At 46.5% G+C, this 19038-nt stretch overlaps 1 protein-coding gene across 1 annotated transcript; it reads left to right on the top strand.

Moving 5' to 3' along the window:
• Positions 1 to 366: 366 nt before the first annotated feature.
• LOC133339883 (myosin heavy chain, skeletal muscle-like) lies at positions 367 to 17340 on the top strand. Its single transcript, XM_061548011.1, has 15 exons — positions 367 to 451; positions 675 to 801; positions 979 to 1097; positions 2499 to 2695; positions 2797 to 2980; positions 4293 to 4458; positions 4870 to 4994; positions 5323 to 5631; positions 7027 to 7230; positions 8911 to 9036; positions 9604 to 9774; positions 10536 to 10640; positions 10753 to 10848; positions 11770 to 11907; positions 17205 to 17340. Exons 2-15 carry the CDS (start codon positions 786 to 788, stop codon positions 17226 to 17228), a joined length of 1980 nt encoding a protein of 659 aa, XP_061403995.1. The 5' UTR covers positions 367 to 451; positions 675 to 785; the 3' UTR covers positions 17229 to 17340.
• Positions 17341 to 19038: the final 1698 nt, after the last annotated feature.

The following is a 19038-nucleotide window of genomic DNA, read 5'->3' as shown; positions in this document are numbered from 1 at the left end:
ACGCCGGAGAGCAACTTCCAAACTTCCACCCCGTGGAATCCCCCCGTTGTATTTCAGGCGCGCATCGAGGAGCTGGAGGAGGAGATCGAGGCGGAGCGTGCCGCTCGCGCCAAGGTGGAGAAGCAGAGGTCCGACCTCTCTCGGGAGCTGGAAGAGATCAGCGAGAGCTGGAGGAGGCCGGCGGAAGCCACCTCGGCTCAGATCGAGATGAAACAAGAAGAGGATGCGCGAGTTCCAGAAGCTCAGGAGAGACCTGGAGGAGGCCACCCCTGCAGCACGAAGCCACGGCTGCCGCCTTGAGGAAGAAGCAGGCCGACTCCTTGGCGAGCTCGGGGAGCAAGATCGACAACTTGCAGCGCGGTCAAGCAGAAGCTGGAGAAGGAGAAGAGCGAGTTCAAGATGGAAGTCCGACGACCTCAGCAGTAACGTGGAGCAGATCACAAAGTCCAAGGTGGTCAAACCCGTGAAAGCATTCTCTCTGTGTATAGCATCGATGAATTTTGTTTCTGGGCGGTATTGAGGCAGGAAATTCCAACCGCAGATCCTGTTTATCCTGACCGGTTTAGGCAACTGTGGCTGTAACACCTTTGCTACCTTGCCTCAGCTGTTTATGGAGTGCCCATTGTGTTTTATTCGTACTTTCATAAGCTCTTTTCTTTTCCTTTTCCCTGCAGATTAATTTTGAGAGGTTATCCAAGTCTTTGGAAGATCAGATTTCTGATTTGAAGTCAATTAACGAGGAAAAGCTCCATTCCGTGAATGAACTTACTACTCAAAAAGCCAGAATGCAGACAGAAGTTGGTAAATATTTATTCTATCATAATGAATGCATTAAAATATTAATGTCAAAATACTGAAAAGAAATCACGTGGTAAAGTTCAACTTCCCAACATTGTATATAACGTAACATTCACATTTCACATTTAAATGCTTTCGACTGTGTTTTCTTTTTTTACACGACACGTTCACCGCCAACAGGCGAATTATCTCGTAAGCTGGAAGAAAAGGAGACTCTGACTGGGCAGCTCTCCAGAGTAAAACAGTGCAACAGCCAACAAATTGAGGACTTGAAGAGACAACTCGAGGATGAAGTGAAGGTACCAACGAAACCCGAGATGCCGACTTGGATACCGGCCATCGTCATTGCCAATCATCGCTTTACTCCTCATGAACACCGCACGAGTGAGTCTCACCCCGTGACCATTCCCCCCCCCCCCCCCCCGTTCCTCCGCATTCGCATGCCTTTTTCATTTCATTTGTACATGCACACACACACATGCCGACTCATTTCCCACTCGCTCCCCCATCTGATCGATTGACGGCTGCCACCTTCGCCCATGATTTTCTCCAAGTTGGGCATTTATCCCACGCGCATCTGAATTGCATCCCGTTGCCAGTTGCACGCAGTCACGGAAATGTACGTGGAGCCGGCCGTCGGTCCCGTGCATTTTTCGTAAAAGAAAAAAAAGTTACGGTGCCAACCAGCCGAAGCTTAAACAATGTCTTCTTGGTTCTTGCGGTAAAGAACCAAGAAGATGAATCCCTGCAGTCACGAAAGCTTTAAATCGAAACTTAAAGAATGTCTTATGCTGCAGCTGTCCCTTGGAGAATATCTCGCTTGGGAATAACTTACTATTATTAGACTCGACAGGCCCTGGTGCTATATTTAGCACGATCGGTACGCACGTTGTCCCCTGCGAGTGTTTATTTGTGTGGGCCTCAAGGAAGACAAAGTATATATTTCAGCCAGTAAAATTATATAACCTCGTGATTGTAATTATGGCTATGGGAATCTTAGAGGGCAGAAGTGGCACCCCCCCCCCCCACCACCACAAATGGGTGCATTATTTCCAGTACTCATTTGTAACAAGTAATTGCTTATGGGAAGCGATGCTTTACGTGGTGTAAAAGAGAGAGTAACCTGTAAACGTGTTGTGCATTAACTTTTAACACAACACGAAGACGTCATTTTCTACCGACATGTTTTGAGGTGCTACCTTTGCGCTGTTTGCCATGATGCGCGGTGTTTCACTTCGCACGGTGGGACGTTGTACGGGAACGAAATTGACGAAGGCGCCCAAGAGGCCCTCCTCCGTTCGTCATGGATACGGAGTGCTGAAATCAGCCCATATCCGGGAACGAGATTTATTTGTGCATCGCAGCCGGTCCGTGAGATACGGCGGCAGATTGATCATGGCTGATGATGATGATGAAACAGGAGGAATTTTCCACAATTCTGGCTGTCGCCTGATGAGGCTGGTTGTAATTATCGGCTAAACGTCGTATTCGAATTGTAAATGTTGTGGGTTTACTCTCCAACACACAACCGGTGTGCTGAGCTCACAACTAATCGGCACATTTTGTTTACGTGACAAACCTCACTAATTGGCTGTGTCGGGTGATGGCGGGTTTCACGACACATTTATATTTACGCGATGTAGGCCCAAAAAAACCGTCTCCGTCATTGACGAAATTAACGAATATTTCGAAACATTTAGGCCAAGAACGCCCTGGCCCACGCCGTGCAGTCGGCAAGGCACGACTGCGACCTCCTCCGCGAGCAGTTCGACGAGGAACAGGAGGCCAAGGGCGAGTTGCAGAGGGCCATGTCCAAGGCCAACGCCGAGGTGGCCCAGTGGAGGACCAAGTACGAGACCGACGCCATCCAGAAGACCGAGGAGCTGGAGGAAGCCAAGTGAGACCAGCGATGAGATTTCGCAACGCAACCCGGGCACCCTCGGACACGCGGACGCGGGCAGTGACCCGTCCTCGTTCAATGTTGTCGCTGCCTTGCAGGAAGAAGATTGCAGTCCGTCTCCAGGAGGCAGAAGAGCACATTGAAACGGCCAACGCGAAGTGTGCTTCTCTTGAGAAGACCAAGCAGCGTCTGCAAGCGGAGATCGAAGACCTCACGACTGACATGGAGCGAGCACGCTCAGCTGCGACAGCTCTCGACAAGAAACAGAAATCCTTTGACAAGGTAAGAACACATCACAGCACAATGCTAACGACGACATTGCGCTGTGATGTGAGATGCCGCCGTGGTGTTCTAGCACCCTGGACTTGCGACCCGGAGGTCGCCTGTTCGTTATCACGCGCGCGGCAATTGAAGCAACGGTGCAAGTTTCTTAAATCCTCTGCAGCGCCCTGCGTCCGTCCACCCAGCAGTGTAAATTGATACTCTACGGTTAGTCGAATGGCAGGTCCTGGATGGTGTGGCCAAGGAGTTGTGCACATTGAACATCTTAACACCTCCTGTTTCATTGCCAGAAAGGGTAAAACCTATTCTCATTTTTCATACTCTGATACTGGAAAAAAAGGTCTTCATAGATATAGCTGCTCAACCCGAGCTGTCGATGCTCTGATACGTACATTGTCTTTGTACTCTTCGCCTGTAGGCATTCTCTGGTCTGACACTGGTGAGGCTGTCTCTGGTGTAGGCCAATCCGTTTCAAGTACAATGCCACATATTACACTGGTCAACAAAAAAAAAATTTTGGCCTGGACTTTTGCAGCTGTTTTAGACTAATTTCAGGGTGCTGATTCCAAATCTGATCTCAGATTTGCTCTATCACATCTAATTTTTATGCTATCGGCATACCCCATTTCCATTTATTTTACCCGAAATTAACTCTGTCACTTATGATTGCAAGTTGTTGCGAGTCAGTGACTGCTTTAGTGTTAAAATATGGTGCTGTATTTTTAGGATAGTGTGTTTATAATATAATATTATGTAGATATCCACATTTATTTAATATTTTTCTTCTGCAGTTTTTATTGAAAATGCAATATTTGAAATCTAAAAAACCGGATGTGATAGACAAAAACTGATGCCAGATTTGGAATCAGCACCCCAAAATTACCTTAAAACCGTCAGAAAAAGTGTGTTGACCAGTGTTATCACAGCATGTTTTATTTGCATGTTCCCCACAAGTACGTGCGGTTAATGCAGACTTGATTCCTTGCAAAAGGTATTTATTTGGTGTTTAAACATCTTAACAACTCCTGTTTTATTGCCAAAAAGGGGTAAAACCTATTCTTATTTTTAATACAGTCCTGATGTGGTTGATCACCGATATGTATTTGAAGTATGGTCAACCAAACCCCACGACTGACGCAGCAAAGCGGAGGCTTCACATGACGGTGGGCTTACAAAGGGCTGTAAATGAAACATTTCATTCCATTAAAAAAATATGTCACAACGAAACGGCGCAGAGGCACATATTGCGCACGAGTGGATAAAGTTGTGCCGCTGTGCTTCTTTGGATGATGGCCATGTAATTGTCATCCAGGTTATGTCCGAGTGGAAACATAAGTGCGAGGAAAGCCAGGCTGAGCTCGAGGGGTCCCAGAAGGAAGCACGCTCGCTCAGCACGGAGCTGTTTAAGATTAAGAACGCGTACGAGGAGGCGCTGGATCAACTTGAGACAGTCAAGCGAGAGAACAAGAACCTCCAGGGTAGTAACGCGTTGTCTTGCGAGCGCATCATTGTCCTATTGCCGACTGAAATAATTACATCCGTTTTTGTGATTTAAAAAAAATGCCATTTCGCTCTTCCACCGCGTCGGCTCTCGCGCTCTGCGGTGTGATTTTCGGGGCAGCACCACGTGACGCTTGGCAACGATGTCCGTCGCTTCGCTGCACGTGCTGGGAGCTTTTTCAGGAACGACTCCCGCGCTAAGAGGGAAATTTCAGACACCGCGCCAAATGATACCGCACCTCCGATTAGCACGGTTGGTTACGTACGGTGCAAAAGAAGTCCGACGTGCATACAACACGTGGTAGCGCCTCGAATAACGCACCGGAGAGTCGTTTCCCTTTGTACGTCTGAATCGATGAATTAAATGTGAACTTTTTTTTGAGTTTCAGAAGAGATTTTTGACTTAACCGAACAACTCGGAGAGAGTGGTAAGAATGTACACGAGCTGGACAAGTACAGGAAGCAGCTCGAGCAAGACCAGGCGGGCCTGCAGGCCTCTCTCGAGGAAGCGGAGGTGAACGCCGAAGTGTGAGCGCGTGTCCCGCGGCCTCCATTATCAACCGCATCATCTGCAGTTTCTGCAGAACCACTGTAAATTGCATTACAAAAACGTCAACACGTTCATCAATAACAGTGCCGGAATAACGAGGAAAAATATAAATGTTTTTTTTTAGATTGATTCGGATATTCTATTATAAACCACGGGGCTATAATAAGAAAAATATATACGCAAATATATAACTTCAAGGACGTTTTTTTATTACATTAAATTTCAAATCAATGGCTATCTAGTATTAAATATTAATAACGCAAGAAATTGCGGTTTTAATGTTTGATTACAGGCTTCTCTGGAGCACGAGGGAGGCAAGATTCTCCGGGTGCAGCTCGAGTTGAACCAGGTGAAGGCAGAGGTCGACCGCAAGATCGCCGAGAAGGACGAGGAAATCGACCAGATCAAGAGGGGCTTCCAGCGCACCGTGGAGTCCATGCAGGCGACGCTCGACTCAGAGACCAAGAGCAGGAACGAGGCCCTCAGGCTGAAGAAGAAGATGGAGGGAGACCTCAACGAGATGGAAATCCAGCTCAACCACGCCAACAGGCAGGCGGCCGAGTCTCAGAAGCACCTGCGCAACGCGCAGAACCAAATGAAGGTATTGCTCAGTGCATCATTCACCAGCCTTTATTTGACACGTTACAAGTACAGAGCCTGGCTTTCTTTGTGTAAGACTGCACCTCTACCTTGGTTGGGCCTTTTCACTGAAATATTTGTTCAATGTAACTAATCATCCCTATTGGTTGATAAAAAAACAAGTACAACTTTGTGGGATGCCAAGAGTGGTTGTTGTTGGCTCTATGGTAGGGCTGGGGAAATCATTTCCTGACTGAGGGTTGAACGGCCCTTTGGCGGGCCATGCATTTGCACAAATACAAAGATCCCCCTATAGCCTTAACTTACTGTTGGGGCAAGTACAGTTGCGAGTAGCACCTATGAAGGCAAGGCACTATGGCACACGAGGGGTTGGGTGGTTAACACCACGCCTCGCTGCCTTTGTCTCCCCCAGTGGTGATGATTCCAGACCGCACCAGATACACATTTGAGGTTGAGTCGACCTAGGAACCGGTTCAGAATAATCGTCACTGGTGTTGTGGTGGCCGTGAGCGGGGATTGAACTCGGCTTCGTCGGGTTCGTAGGCTCAGGGCGCTAACCGCTACACTGCCGTTTGCCACCAAAGACAAAGGTTCCCCCGTGTAGCCTTAGCAGACTGTTGGGGCAAGTGCTGTTAGCGAGCAGCACCTATGAAGGTCACGCATTTGCAGACACACACACACAGCTCAAGGTGGCCTGCAAGGTGCCCGAGCAGGGGCAGAAGTGACTGAGGGTGCTAAAATTAGGAACACCGTGGTGGTGTTGTTGTTGCCGGGTACAAAATGTGTTCCTGCATACTAATATAACACATTCCTGCGGAGGGAGCTGGTAGGAACGTTGGGTTGCTCGGTCAATGGCCAGGGTCAAGGGCGGCGTGGTGTATTCCGCAAATATGCCCGACTGTGAGGGGGGGCACAAGCCGGCGTGAGTAGGTTAAACGTTGAGTTTTATAAGGGCACCACGGGGTGACCAGCCTTTCCCTACCCAACCCCACCCCTCCCCCCACCCAGCCCCACTCTCCCCACCCAGTCCCTCCCCACCCTCCCCACCCAGCCCCTCCCCACCCTCCCATCCCCACCCAGCCCCACCCTCCCCACCCAGCGCCACCCTCCTCTCCCCTCCCCACCCAGCCCCTCCCCACCCTCCCCTCCTCACCCAGCCCCACCCTCCCCACCCAGCCCCTCCCCACCCTCCCCTCTCCACCCAGCCCCTCCCCTCCCATAGCGATGGAGAACCCATGGGGTGCAAGGCTGCAGTCAAGGTTAGAACCACAGCTCTCGTGGGTAGATGCTTCCACTCGCGGTGGCATTATCAACAGCAACAAAAAAGCAACACCGCGCACATTTATCTCAACTTTTTTCCCCCCACCCCTCTCTTTCAAATGTGCCCCGATTCCAGGATCTTCAGGTGCATTTGGACGAGGCGCTGCACGGCAACGAGGACTTGACGGAGCAGAACGCGATGATGCGTCGCCGCAGCGACCTCCTGCAGGCCGAGATCGAGGAGACGCGGAGCGCCCTTGAGCAGACGGAGAAGTCCAGGAGGGTGTCAGAGCAAGAGCTGCTTGCCACCACCGAGCGAGTGCAGCTGCTGCATTCACAGGCAACGACAAAAATGTTAAATGTTTAAAAATCACGCTTTAATTAAATGTACCGTACGAGTAATGGCAGAACTCTACGACTCCAGGAAGTGGCCCCGAAGCTTGCCACAACGTAAGGGGGCTGTGGGCAATTACAGCCAACGTTAGTTGAGCGTGGACAATTAGACCAAAGCCGAAACAAAACATATAAAAAAGATTGTTTAAACATGTTTATTTTTTATTTTTATGATAGAATATTGTATTGTCATCAGTATGACATACGTATACCAAGTTTGCAGTCGATATCACATTGGGAAGTGGGTAAAAATTGAGTTACAAGATTTGAGGATACGACAACAACAGACAGAGTGAGTTAAATAAAAAGCGTGTAATAATACAAATTCGTATAATTCCCGTGATTAATCGTGAAGCTCAAACGGTGGTGCTTGACTGATTGATTCCGGTCTCAAATGACCATGAACACACACAACACACACTCTCTCACTCTCACACACGACTAAATGTGTTTGATGAGTGACACGCAGTACATCTGAATTCTTCCACTGTAATATCAGGCGTGGGGTTTGAAGGGTAAAAACATAACGCGCCATTTCTGTGCACAGGCCCAAGGGGACCCCGCGGGGCGAGTGAATGTGTCGTGAACAAGCGTTGCAGCAAGTCTTGATTTGAGAAATATTATAAGAAATTCGAAAGAGAAATGACCAGAGGGAGAGAAAGAGTGTTTGGGGCCTGTTTTCACTTGCCGCGCTGGTTGAACACAGCATGGATGAGACAAAACAATAAAATCTTAGACAGTGCAGATATTTTAGATATATCAATTTTGTAAAAATATATTTTATACAATACTGTAATCGCGCTTGAAACAAGTATAATGTAGCATTGATCCGTATTATGGACAAGTAATTAAAATATGCCACACTTATAGGAGCCAGGTTCTCATCGTGATGGGAAAAACTGAAGCGTGTAAAGACGCAGTGATTTTTTTCCGTATTGGTGGCGCATTGGAACCGTGGGTTGGCACACTGCGGCGCAAACCCAGTGACCCCAACTCGATTGCTGCCCATTTGTGGCGATTTGATATCTGAACCGGGACTGGGCAGTCCTCCCAAATTCGCCAGCCCGTGCTAATCAGTGTGACGGTGGCGGTGGTGGAGTGATCACAGAGCGCCCTGAATGAGTTGGCATGGGGAAGGGGGGGGGGGGGCTTAATCCAGCATTGGATTGACAGATGGCTGTAAGTCAACAACAACAACAATAATACTGTGAATTAGCTCAATGGTAGATATATGTTTTAATACACAGGCTTGTAGTCCTGGTTTATCGGTGACGTGAGTTATTGTAGGTTCGGCATCCTGTATGTACCGTTAATACTTTGTACGATGAATCTAAACATGTTTGCAAAAAAAGCGTTTTTCAAAATATACGATACGAAGAATTCCAAGTTAATATGTAGAATACTTAACACGTTTATCGATAACTTTGTGGCCTTTAAATGAAAACTATATAATAGATGACATTTTCGTCAATGGGTTCAAAGGGCATAGTGATGGAGTGGTTAAGAGTTGTGGCTCGATCAGAATAAAAAAAAAGGTTTCTTGATGAACAATTTTTTTTATTGTGAATAATAATTATTGACATGTGCATATACAAACATGTGCCGTCACGTCGTTCTTTTTTTTCAGAATATGTGTTTGATAAATTCGAAGAAAAAACTAGAAAGCGACCTTTTCCAACTTCAGTCTGAGGCTGAGGAAGCGCTCCTGGAGTCGAGAAGCTCGGAGGAGAAGGCCAAGAAGGCCATCACTGACGTGAGCAACCGCATCGCTCCGTTCAATGTTGAACGTTCCGCTGGGGGCAGAGCAAACTCCACTGATACCGTTGCCCACGAAACAACATCACGTGATACGAACGTCCACGTTACGAGTCCGATTGGCACGGTCGGCTACGTGCGGTGCGAAAGAAGTCCATTTAACACGTAGGAGGCTTTCGCGACCAATATTATTCATAATCAACGTTTTTGGGTTTAGATAGCGTTATTTATAAATGTGTTACAATTTGAGTACGACGTTTCGCTGGTAATTGCATCCAGCATCATCGGGCAATTCGCCAGAATGGTAAATTGTAAATGTTGTGGTTTCACGCTTCAACACACCGGTGGGCTAAAGCAGTGAACTATTTGTCTTTTGTCAACGTGACACTTTTTTGCTGATTGGCCGTGTCGGGTGGTGGAGGGTTACGACACATTTATAAATAACGCGATCTAAACCCAAAAACGTTGATTATGAAAGAAGTCCACCATACGCACGCGAGCATTCTCGCGATGTCAGTGTCTTTATTAAGTCGCGTCGTGACGAATTGCCGTCCCGTTTGGCCAGGCCGCCATGATGGCAGAGGAACTGAAGAAGGAGCAGGACACGAGCGCCCATCTCGAGAGGATGAAGAAGAACATGGAGCAGACGGTGAAGGATCTGCAGCACAGGCTGGACGAGGCCGAGCAGATCGCGATGAAGGGCGGCAAGAAGCACATTCAGAAGCTCGAGGCCAGGGTAATTATCCCGTCGGATGTGTTAGCGTACTGCTGGGGGATGGAGCAATGGCGCAGTGGTCGGTACACTGCGCTACAAACCTAGTGACCTGGGTTCGATCGCTGTTTCACTGATGACATCCAGGATGAGTGATATTCAAGCCAGTCCTGGATTCCTTCCTTCACTAACCCGTATTGACCAGCGTGGTGAAGTATGGCCAAACTACCCCCGTGACAACGCAGTGTCGAGAGGAATATCTGCAGTAGTGGATTGATAAAAGACCAACACTATAAAACTGGAACTAATGTTAGTCGATATCCATCTCTGTATCTCATTATGTACATTAAATTACCGAGATAGAGGATTTAATCGCTACTGGGTTCAAATGCCAAGCAGAGTTGACTCAGTCCGTCACGCATCTGCGATAAGTGACTCCACATTTTGTGGGAAGTCACCAGTCGTCATCCTCTACTGACACTTGGTTGAGTACTGTCAGAGGAATTTGGAATTTTCAGAAATAGTTGATACCCAACTTCAGAGATTCCTCTGATAGTGCTTTGGCCTTTTTGGACTGGTGATGCATGACTCTTTCTCTTCACGAAATCTGCAGCCAGTGGTCTTTCCATTTCCTCTTTGTACATTGCTGCATCTTTAAACCGAGATAGATTCCATGCCATGTGACACGCCACTCATGTCTAAGTCAGTGTATTTCTGTAAGGGAGGCATATGCTTGTTTGAAATAAACACACCAAGGCAGCACCGATACAATTTATGTTTCCCAGGTGCACGAGTTGGAGGCTGAAGTTGACGCTGGACAAAGACGGAATTCTGAAGCCGTCAAGGGGACACGAAAGTACGAATCCAAAATCAAGGAACTCTCCTTTCAGGTAACTGCTGTGAGCAGTATTGCGATAAACGCAACAATAGACATTTACCATGATGTATTCTCATAGATTTTAAGCATTGCTTGAGTTCAAGGGTGCTGCGATATATCCACAGGCTGAAGAAGACCGTAAGAATTTGCTGCGTCTGCAGGATCTGGTTGACAAGCTACAGCTTAAAGTCAAAGCTTATAAGAGACATTCAGAGGAAGCTGTGAGTTGTAACAATGCCCAGACAGATCACTTCTACTGGGGCTCCACCGAACACAGTTACAATGTTGCACTTTGACAAAAAACGTTTATTCATAATATATGTTTTTGGGTGAGATCGCATTATTTATAAATGTGTCGTAACCCTCCACCACCCGACACGGCCAAACAGTAAAACATGTGTCACGGTTTCAAAGAACAAATTGATTGACTTCTTTAGCCCACCGGTGTGCTGAAGAGAGAATCAACAGCATTTTAAAATTTGAGTAGTACGACGTTTCGCTGATAATTACAATCAGCTTCATCGGGCAAGATTGGTGAAGCTCTCCTGTTGCTTCCGGTCTTAAATAGAGCAGCATCAGGGTGACGTCATCATTTAATTCAATTCAATCTGTCGAAGGTTATCCTTCGACACTGGCCAGACAGACATGCGACCAGCCGATAGACTAACCGTGGCTCTGCCGATTTACCCGACACGCTGCGTTTACAAATCACCACGGGTGAAATAAATAATTTAAACTGGAAATAAAAATGTACAGTACTTAAAAAAGTGCTAAATATAACAAACATAGGCGTAAATCCTTCACTCAAGAGGAATCAACATGTGATGTTCAACAGGTTATTAATCAGTCTGGGATGTTATATTAAATTCACACTATTTACAGAGCAATTGCATTTCACTTAGGACATTAAAAACAGCTATTCGATCTGGCAGACGCAGTGGTTTCAATTTCAAAAAATGACAGCCACCAAAGCGTTAGTGGCTGCTGTGAGACATCACAAGCGTCGGTATTTAATTTACTATCTTCAATTCCATGCTCCGGTGAAATGTGATCTTGGACGTGTAGCCCTAAAATGTTAAGGCCCCATAAACCCCACAATCTTTGGTCGTTGTAAAAGCTGCATCCCATCGTCCGCGGTGCAGGAGGAGCAAGCAAATGTGAGCCTGTCAAAGTATCGCACCCTGCAGCACGAGCTGGATGAGGCTCAGGAGAGAGCTGACGTCGCCGAGTCTCAGGTCAACAAGCTGAGGGCCAAGTCTCGTGATGTGGCCAGTCAAAAGGTAAAAAAATTTACCCGTAAAAACAAACTTTTTCACTATAAATCCTTTATATGCGTGGCATCGGGGCGGCTAGAGTCCTCTCGTCCTCTGGCTTGAGATGGCTGCCACCTATGGGTCAGATAATTGTCTGCCACCATTAAGCAATTGGTAATTAAATATTGAAATTTTTTTCCCTAAACAGTGTACAATTTTTGAATTTTTTTTCACGAAAATTAATTGTCACGCACAACGAGTCTGTGTGCAAAATGTCAGCTCGATTGGATCACGGGAAGTGGGTTAAAAAACGACCGATAGATTTGAACGGTCGTAAGCAAGCAAGCAAGCACGCAAGCAAGCAAGCAAGTGAACTTAATATAAAGGATTTTAAAAAGGCTTGGCCTCGCAAATTGACTCACTGAGGCAGGCCGGCTGCTGGTGTGAAGGGGTTCAAGAGAGAGCCTGAGAGGTGGGATCGAAGCAGCAAACCTCTGGATTACAAGCACAGGCTGCTAACTATTTCACTTCGGCAGTATCCCGATTACAAAGTACGAGAAAGTACTTTGTGCAGAAAAACGACCACGTCCATAACAGATCGACACAGCCAACTCGTAAAGAAGACCACGTGTTCAGACAGAGACTTCCCCCTATTCCCACGAATTAACAACTGGTTAATGGACGTCATCGTCACTAACTCAGTGCCAATGTTGAGAGAGAATAAAAATGTTCACGCAAATACAGATTTCACATTGCAACTATTCACTTGTGATCATGTTGTTGTTTACATGTTGTTAGGTCCTTAACGCAAACAGTTCTTCATACAATTGAGCTTGCGTAAATATTGACGTCAATCTGTTGACATGTTTACTTCATCAAAAGTGCACCGGGCAGTTTTCAGGCAATTGCCTGTCGTTTTTATTGGAACAGACAAAGTGCTTTTGGGAAGGAATCAAATTCTGTCAACTCGAGTTGTGTTATTTTTTTTAAACAATACCAGAACACGTCAAAAGAAAGTGGGAAAAATTCTGCTGCTGATAATGCACCACGTGATGGGCTCAGTAGTGGCGTGTGCAGAGTAAATGTAGAGGTGGAAGTGCGGCGTGGAAGGGCATGTCGGTATCACACAAGCTTCGCAGAGACTCGACACCGCACATTAAAATACGAGCATCTTGCCAGGACCCAGAGTAGTTGTTAAAACATCGGTGACACCACACAAAGACTTTAAAAAGTATACTCGTTGGTTCTTTCGGTAAAGTCACGTAGGTAGAAATAAAATAAATAAAACAAATCACGACGTTTCGATCGCAACACAAGCGAACTTCATCAGGTGGGACAACCACAGCAAGAAAATACTGAAGTCGGCGCAAAAGTGTAAACAAGCCAGCTAAGATTTGTTTTACAAAAAGGTTGTTACATTGATTGCTATGAAAATGGGTGCCATGGTGGCGAAATGTTAACCACCTCGCCTGGTATACAGGAGGCCGTGGGTGCGATCCCGACCCTGACACCTGCTGTATATTTGGAGTTGGCATGTTCTCCCCGTGGTGGCGTAGATTTTTCTCAGGGTCCTCTGGGTTTTTCCTCGACATTTAGAAACATGCTTTGAGAGTATTTGGCTGCTATACATTTCCACACGATAAGCCACTTCGTTGAGCTATCACTTGTGGCCAGGTCGCTACTGAAAAATATCTAAAAAGCTGAGTCGGCCTTACTGAGTCAAATTAATATAGTTTGTTTTATAGCTTAATAGTTCTTGAGCAACATGTGTCTGTAAATCAAGGGGTTTAAAGCTTTGAATAGGTAAATAAACAAATAACATTTTAACTCTGAAGGAAATGCTTCGATGGGTGAAACTTAAAAAGAGGACATCTGAGACGGTGAGCAGAGAGAGCAGCTGCAGGCACTTTGCCTGAACCCATTCCTCACGACCCATCAGCCACGTGACGTTGATGAAGTCAGCACAGAGAAAGACGTGGTTAAGCGCGGCCTTGAAAATAAACTTGCTTATGTCACTGCTGGAAGAAGGGCGTCAACGAGAGGGAGCCATAGAGAGCCCCTATTCGAGGGTGCTTTGCCTACTCTTCCGTGCTGGACAGACGACTTGAAAGCGGCGCCAGCAGTGGCTAGGAGATGTTAACTACCTCGCCTGGTATACAGGAGGTCGTGGCTTCAATCCCGACCCTGACGCCTGCTGCTGTATATTGGCAGTCTGCGTCTCTTTCTCTCTCTCTCAACGTGCATTTAGAGTATTTGGCTGCTATACATTTCCACATGATAAGCCACTACGTTGACCTATCACGTGTGGCCAGTTCGCTTCTGAAAAAGAAAAGTACGTACGCATGAAGGGGGGGGGGGGTGAAGCCTCGATAATAATTTGTCTACATTGGCCTCAAATAAGTTAGATAGTTTGGCAGTGGACTATCTGTTTGCTTAAACACGTTAATATTATTAATCCTTGATCGTTTCTACGCGGATTCAATATCGGCCGTTCTATAGGATTTGGGGGGGGGTCAAGTTTTGACAGATTTTGCGTACCTACTAAATGGATGGCCCCTTACCTGGTAAAATACAAAAAACTTAGAGATGAGAGCACCCACACTTCACGCGAACTGCCACTCAACGAACTAGCTTGGTAATGTCTCATTCTTCACCTGAGGACGGCTGCTTGCGTTGTGGCCGAAACGTCGTGAGAATTATTTTATTTTATTATGTTTTATTTTTATTATTTTATTGCTTCCCTTCTACGTGACTTTACCGAATGAACCAAGAAGATGCGGTGTACCTATTTATACTGCTGCGTGGACAGAGACGTGCTAAGAAATTAAGAGATTTACCCCGTTGTTTAAACTGCTGAGATGGGACAGGCAAACTCTGGTTTACAGGTCAAGTGTGCGAACCATCACCCGACAGCAGCGTCCCTTGTAAACGGGAAACAACGAAGTCCACGTACGCACAATATTCTTTAGCGCGTTGTATTCACATAGCGCCTCTGATTAGCGTTTGACAAATCGTTATTGCTTGGCAGTGGTGGTGCGGGCCCCTTCGGGAGGCTCTAAGTAGATTTTCTTTTTTGGTGCCTGCCCTTACACGCTGTGTGTGTTTTTTTTTTATAAACCCTCGTCACACGACAGAATAGATGCAGGCAAGAGATGGAGATGCGGTGAGCTGAGAGGAGAGATACGGATGAGGACGATGTAGAGCAGTGACACATGGAGTTAGATGAGAGTTGAGATTACCGGCAAAATAACGACGAGAGATTTGATTGTTATGAGAATCATCTATGCATGTGTAGTATCAGGAGTCGAATTCGAGCTGATATTTGGTTCGGCAATTTTTTTTTTTCTTGAATGGCTTTAAGGCTCGAAGCGTTTGCTTCATTTGCATTTGTCGAGCGCAGCGTTATTCACTAATTGCAAAGGAGGGCTACTTTCACCGATAAGACATCATCAGCGCGAGGTGCTACCACACGTTTGAAACCATTGGGGGTTTGCCAGCAGTGCGATTACGGTGATGGCTGGGGGGGGGTGTTGTCACTCTGTGTCGATTGTCGGGGTGGGAGCTATGAACCTGGCGGCCCGAGTTCGATTCACGCTCACGGTCAACACCAGTGACGATTATCTGAACCAGTCCTGGGCCTCCCCTAGGTCGACTCGGCCTCAAATGAGTATCTTGTTGCGATGTGTAAACATCGCACTAGGGAGACAAAGGCGGTCGAGCGTGGTGCTGGCCATCCACCCTCTCGTGTACCGTTCCGGCCTTCATGGGTGCTCGCTAACAGCACTTGTCCCTACAGTCTGTTACAGGCTATACGGGGGATCTTTGTCTTTATTGTCGGGGTGCCACGTGTCAGGGGCCGCACTAAAGGCCTCCAGGGGCCGTCAGTGACCCGCGGGGCCTTGCAGCGGAGAACGCCGCTTGAGCATCACCACTGATCCTCACTTGATAGGCAAATGACCCGGTTACCTGTGGCCAACGAAGTAATGTATCCTGATATAATCTATATATATGTATTTTAATGGAACATATCTTTGAATGGTAAGCACACCTCATGACACGCAAAGTTGTGAGAGCTCCATATGATGATGGTAACAACGGCATTTTCAGTTGAAATAGTTCAACAGTTTAGAGAAGTTTACATTTTGTTGATGGCATATGGTTTTGGATAACCGCAAGCTAATATTTGACAGGAATTATATTACAAAATACATTTGTAATGTTACTTGTGATAACAAAAAACACAAGACAAACAAGTATATTTGTTTTTATATATTTATTGAAATCAGGTCAAAGCATCAGAGATTCATGGTTGAATGAATAAGAAATTGCACAATCCACAGACATCCAATATTCATGTAAGAGGTTCTTTAGCATTATAACATTTACAATAGAATGTTGATCAGTTATTGTGGTGTTATCGATGTAGGGCACGGTTAATGACTTTCATGATAAACACATTGCTGATTTGAATTACATGTACTGACATGAATCCACTCTATCCAATTACAGAGTTTAGAGAAGAAGTTGATGAATGGCCCTAACCAGGGAGTTAAGAGACAGAAAAGGGATTAAACAACCGTGTCGTTCTTCTTGGTTCTTTCGGTAAAGTCACGTAATTATATTACAAAATACATTTGTAATGTTACTTGTGAATTACGTGACTTTACCGAAAGAACCAAGAAGATGAATCCCTGCAGTCACGAAAGCTTTAAATCGAAATTTAACCGTGTCGTTTGTTCAATAACTTTTTGGAAAATCTGTCCAACATTTTCAAGTATCATCAGTTGTCACGATCTACCTACTGTTGGGCGAAGTCCCTTTGCCGTGCCGTTGCCATGTCTAAGTTTTATTTGCGTCCCATCGAACCCCCCCCCACCTCCTTTGACTGACGCTCTCTTCTCAGTCTTGAACCAACAGCCAAAGGACCTTGCGTTATCTTCTTGGTTCTTTCGGTAAAGTCACGTAGAATGGAAATAATAAATAATAAAAATAAGACATAATAAAATAATTCTCACGACGTTTCGGCCACAACACAGCAGCCGTCTTCACCTGATTTATTTTGTTTTATTTTTATTATTTTATTATTTCCATTCTACGTGACTTTACCGAAAAAACCAAGAAGATGAATCCCTGCAGTCACGAAAGCTTTAAATCGAGACCTTGCGTTAGATTTCATCTCAATTATTCCAGCGCGGAGTGGCGTTTTTGTTGGTGTTGCCTCAGGGAAACCCCCTGATAGCAGTTCTCTCGCCCCCCGAGAGGTGCTATGTTGTTACCGATGTACAATTGATTTTAACGCGTGTCTTTTGTGTGTGTGTTTTTAGGTGAGAGGTGATGCTGAAGAATAAAAACAGCGCATGTATTGAACTGTACCCATTGTTATTATTGCATGCCTACTATATTTATGTTCTCAAAGAATGCAGATATGCAGTACTTTGGTGTGAGAGGTACAGTCATAAATAATAATAAAATGAATCAATAAAAACACTGAAAACTGAACGGTTTCTTACTTTTTTTCATCTTATATTACTCAACAGAACTCAGTTGCACAGCTGCAGGGGGGATGTGTTTTGCACTTATCAAAGGCAGTTTGACATAGCTCAGTGTGTGCCTAATTACGTTCAAAAGTTAACCACATTGATCACTCATTATTCACGCGATTGGCCTCTGAAGGCCCACGCTGCCTTCGGGCAGTGCAGAGCTCGTGTCTGGCACTTCCACTCAACAAGACAAAGATCCGTCCTGTAGCCTGAGCAGCCTGTGAGGGCAGGCGCACAGCACAAGAGGGGTGTTAACACCGTGCCCCGCCGCCTTTGTCTCTCCAGTGGCGATGTTTACACATCACACCAGGTACTCGTTTGAGGCTGAGTCGACCTAGGGGGGGCAGGGGTTCAGATAATCGTCACTGGTGTCGGCCGTGAGCGGGAATCGAACTCGGGTCTCCGGGTTCGTAGCGCAGCGCGCCGGCCACTACACTACCGCTCCCCACAATGCAGTGCGGGCAGGTAGTCACATTCAAATGTCCCAAATGTTCATTGCATCTGCAATCCTATTTGTGTTTCTGACCACGTATGTGTGTTGAACTTCTTTCGCACCGTACGTAGCCCACCGTGCTAATAGGAGGTACGGGGAAGGACAACAAACGCAGTTTTAAAGAAATTTGTTTTTTTTTGTATCTAGATTTAAAAGTGCACAGCTGTAGTCTCTTCCTAATATCGGAAGGAAGAGCGTTCCGGACGGCCGCAGAAGCGCATCTGAAAGAGCCGCGTGATGCGGCGACCGTCTTTGTCCGATGGCCAGCCTTGTAACAGAAACATCCACGTATGTTCCCCGTGCGAATGCGGTGTGAGCAGTCTCGTGCCGTGAGAGGCGGCAGCGAGACGGGTGCATGGATACATTGCCTCTTGAGTGGCGTCGAGATGGGAACACCGTTTTAAGAAGGGCGGAAAAACAACACCTCTGCATCGTAGGGAAATTACTGATCAAGGTTTGTATGACGCTTCAAATGCCTCAGCAACTCAAAGCACCTTACACCTCATCTCGTCCCAACCCTTGCCGTGCTCTGCTGCAGTCTCGCCATGGGGCCCCCAGTGGCAGGAGGCCCTGTGCGGCACAAGGTGGAACCCTTTAGTGTCTCAGGATTTTGTTGGGCAATTCCGAAAATAGTGCCCGAAGGTCCTGTGACACCGTTTCCAAGAGGTGGGCCCATTGCGCCTCTGATGTCGTGCCACAGTGATTTGTGCACTCCACTATATCCCCAGCCACAGCTGACATCGGCAGTGAGTGATACATATTTTTGTTTGTTTCATCATTGCCAAGCACGGCTAAGATGAACGTCGAGTGATAACCGAACTGGTCCCGGTGTCCCGTTTCACCAAACCGCACTGACCGGCGTGGAAAAGTGTGGTCTGCAACCTCCATGAATACCACTGTGGGGAGCCCTCAAACAGCATTGGCTGGACAGAGACCTCCAAATTATTACTACGATTTTAATTTCGACAGTTCCCCCCCCCCCCTCCGCTTAAGATTGCATTCATTTCAGTGGTTCTCTCCCGACTTAACAATGCATCGTATTAGCAGCAATTTATTGACACAAAGCCCAACGTGTGATTTCTAGCCGAGGAAATGCGCCGTACATTTTGACCAGGTTCGGGAAGG

This window comes from Lethenteron reissneri, unplaced genomic scaffold, assembly GCF_015708825.2.
Source record: "Lethenteron reissneri isolate LAM-NWPU_2019-01 unplaced genomic scaffold, ASM1570882v1 scaffold_510, whole genome shotgun sequence".
Classification (NCBI taxonomy): Eukaryota; Metazoa; Chordata; class Hyperoartia; order Petromyzontiformes; family Petromyzontidae; genus Lethenteron; species Lethenteron reissneri.
Note: the sequence above shows the minus strand (reverse complement) of the source record. Positions and strands in the feature narration are given on the sequence as shown.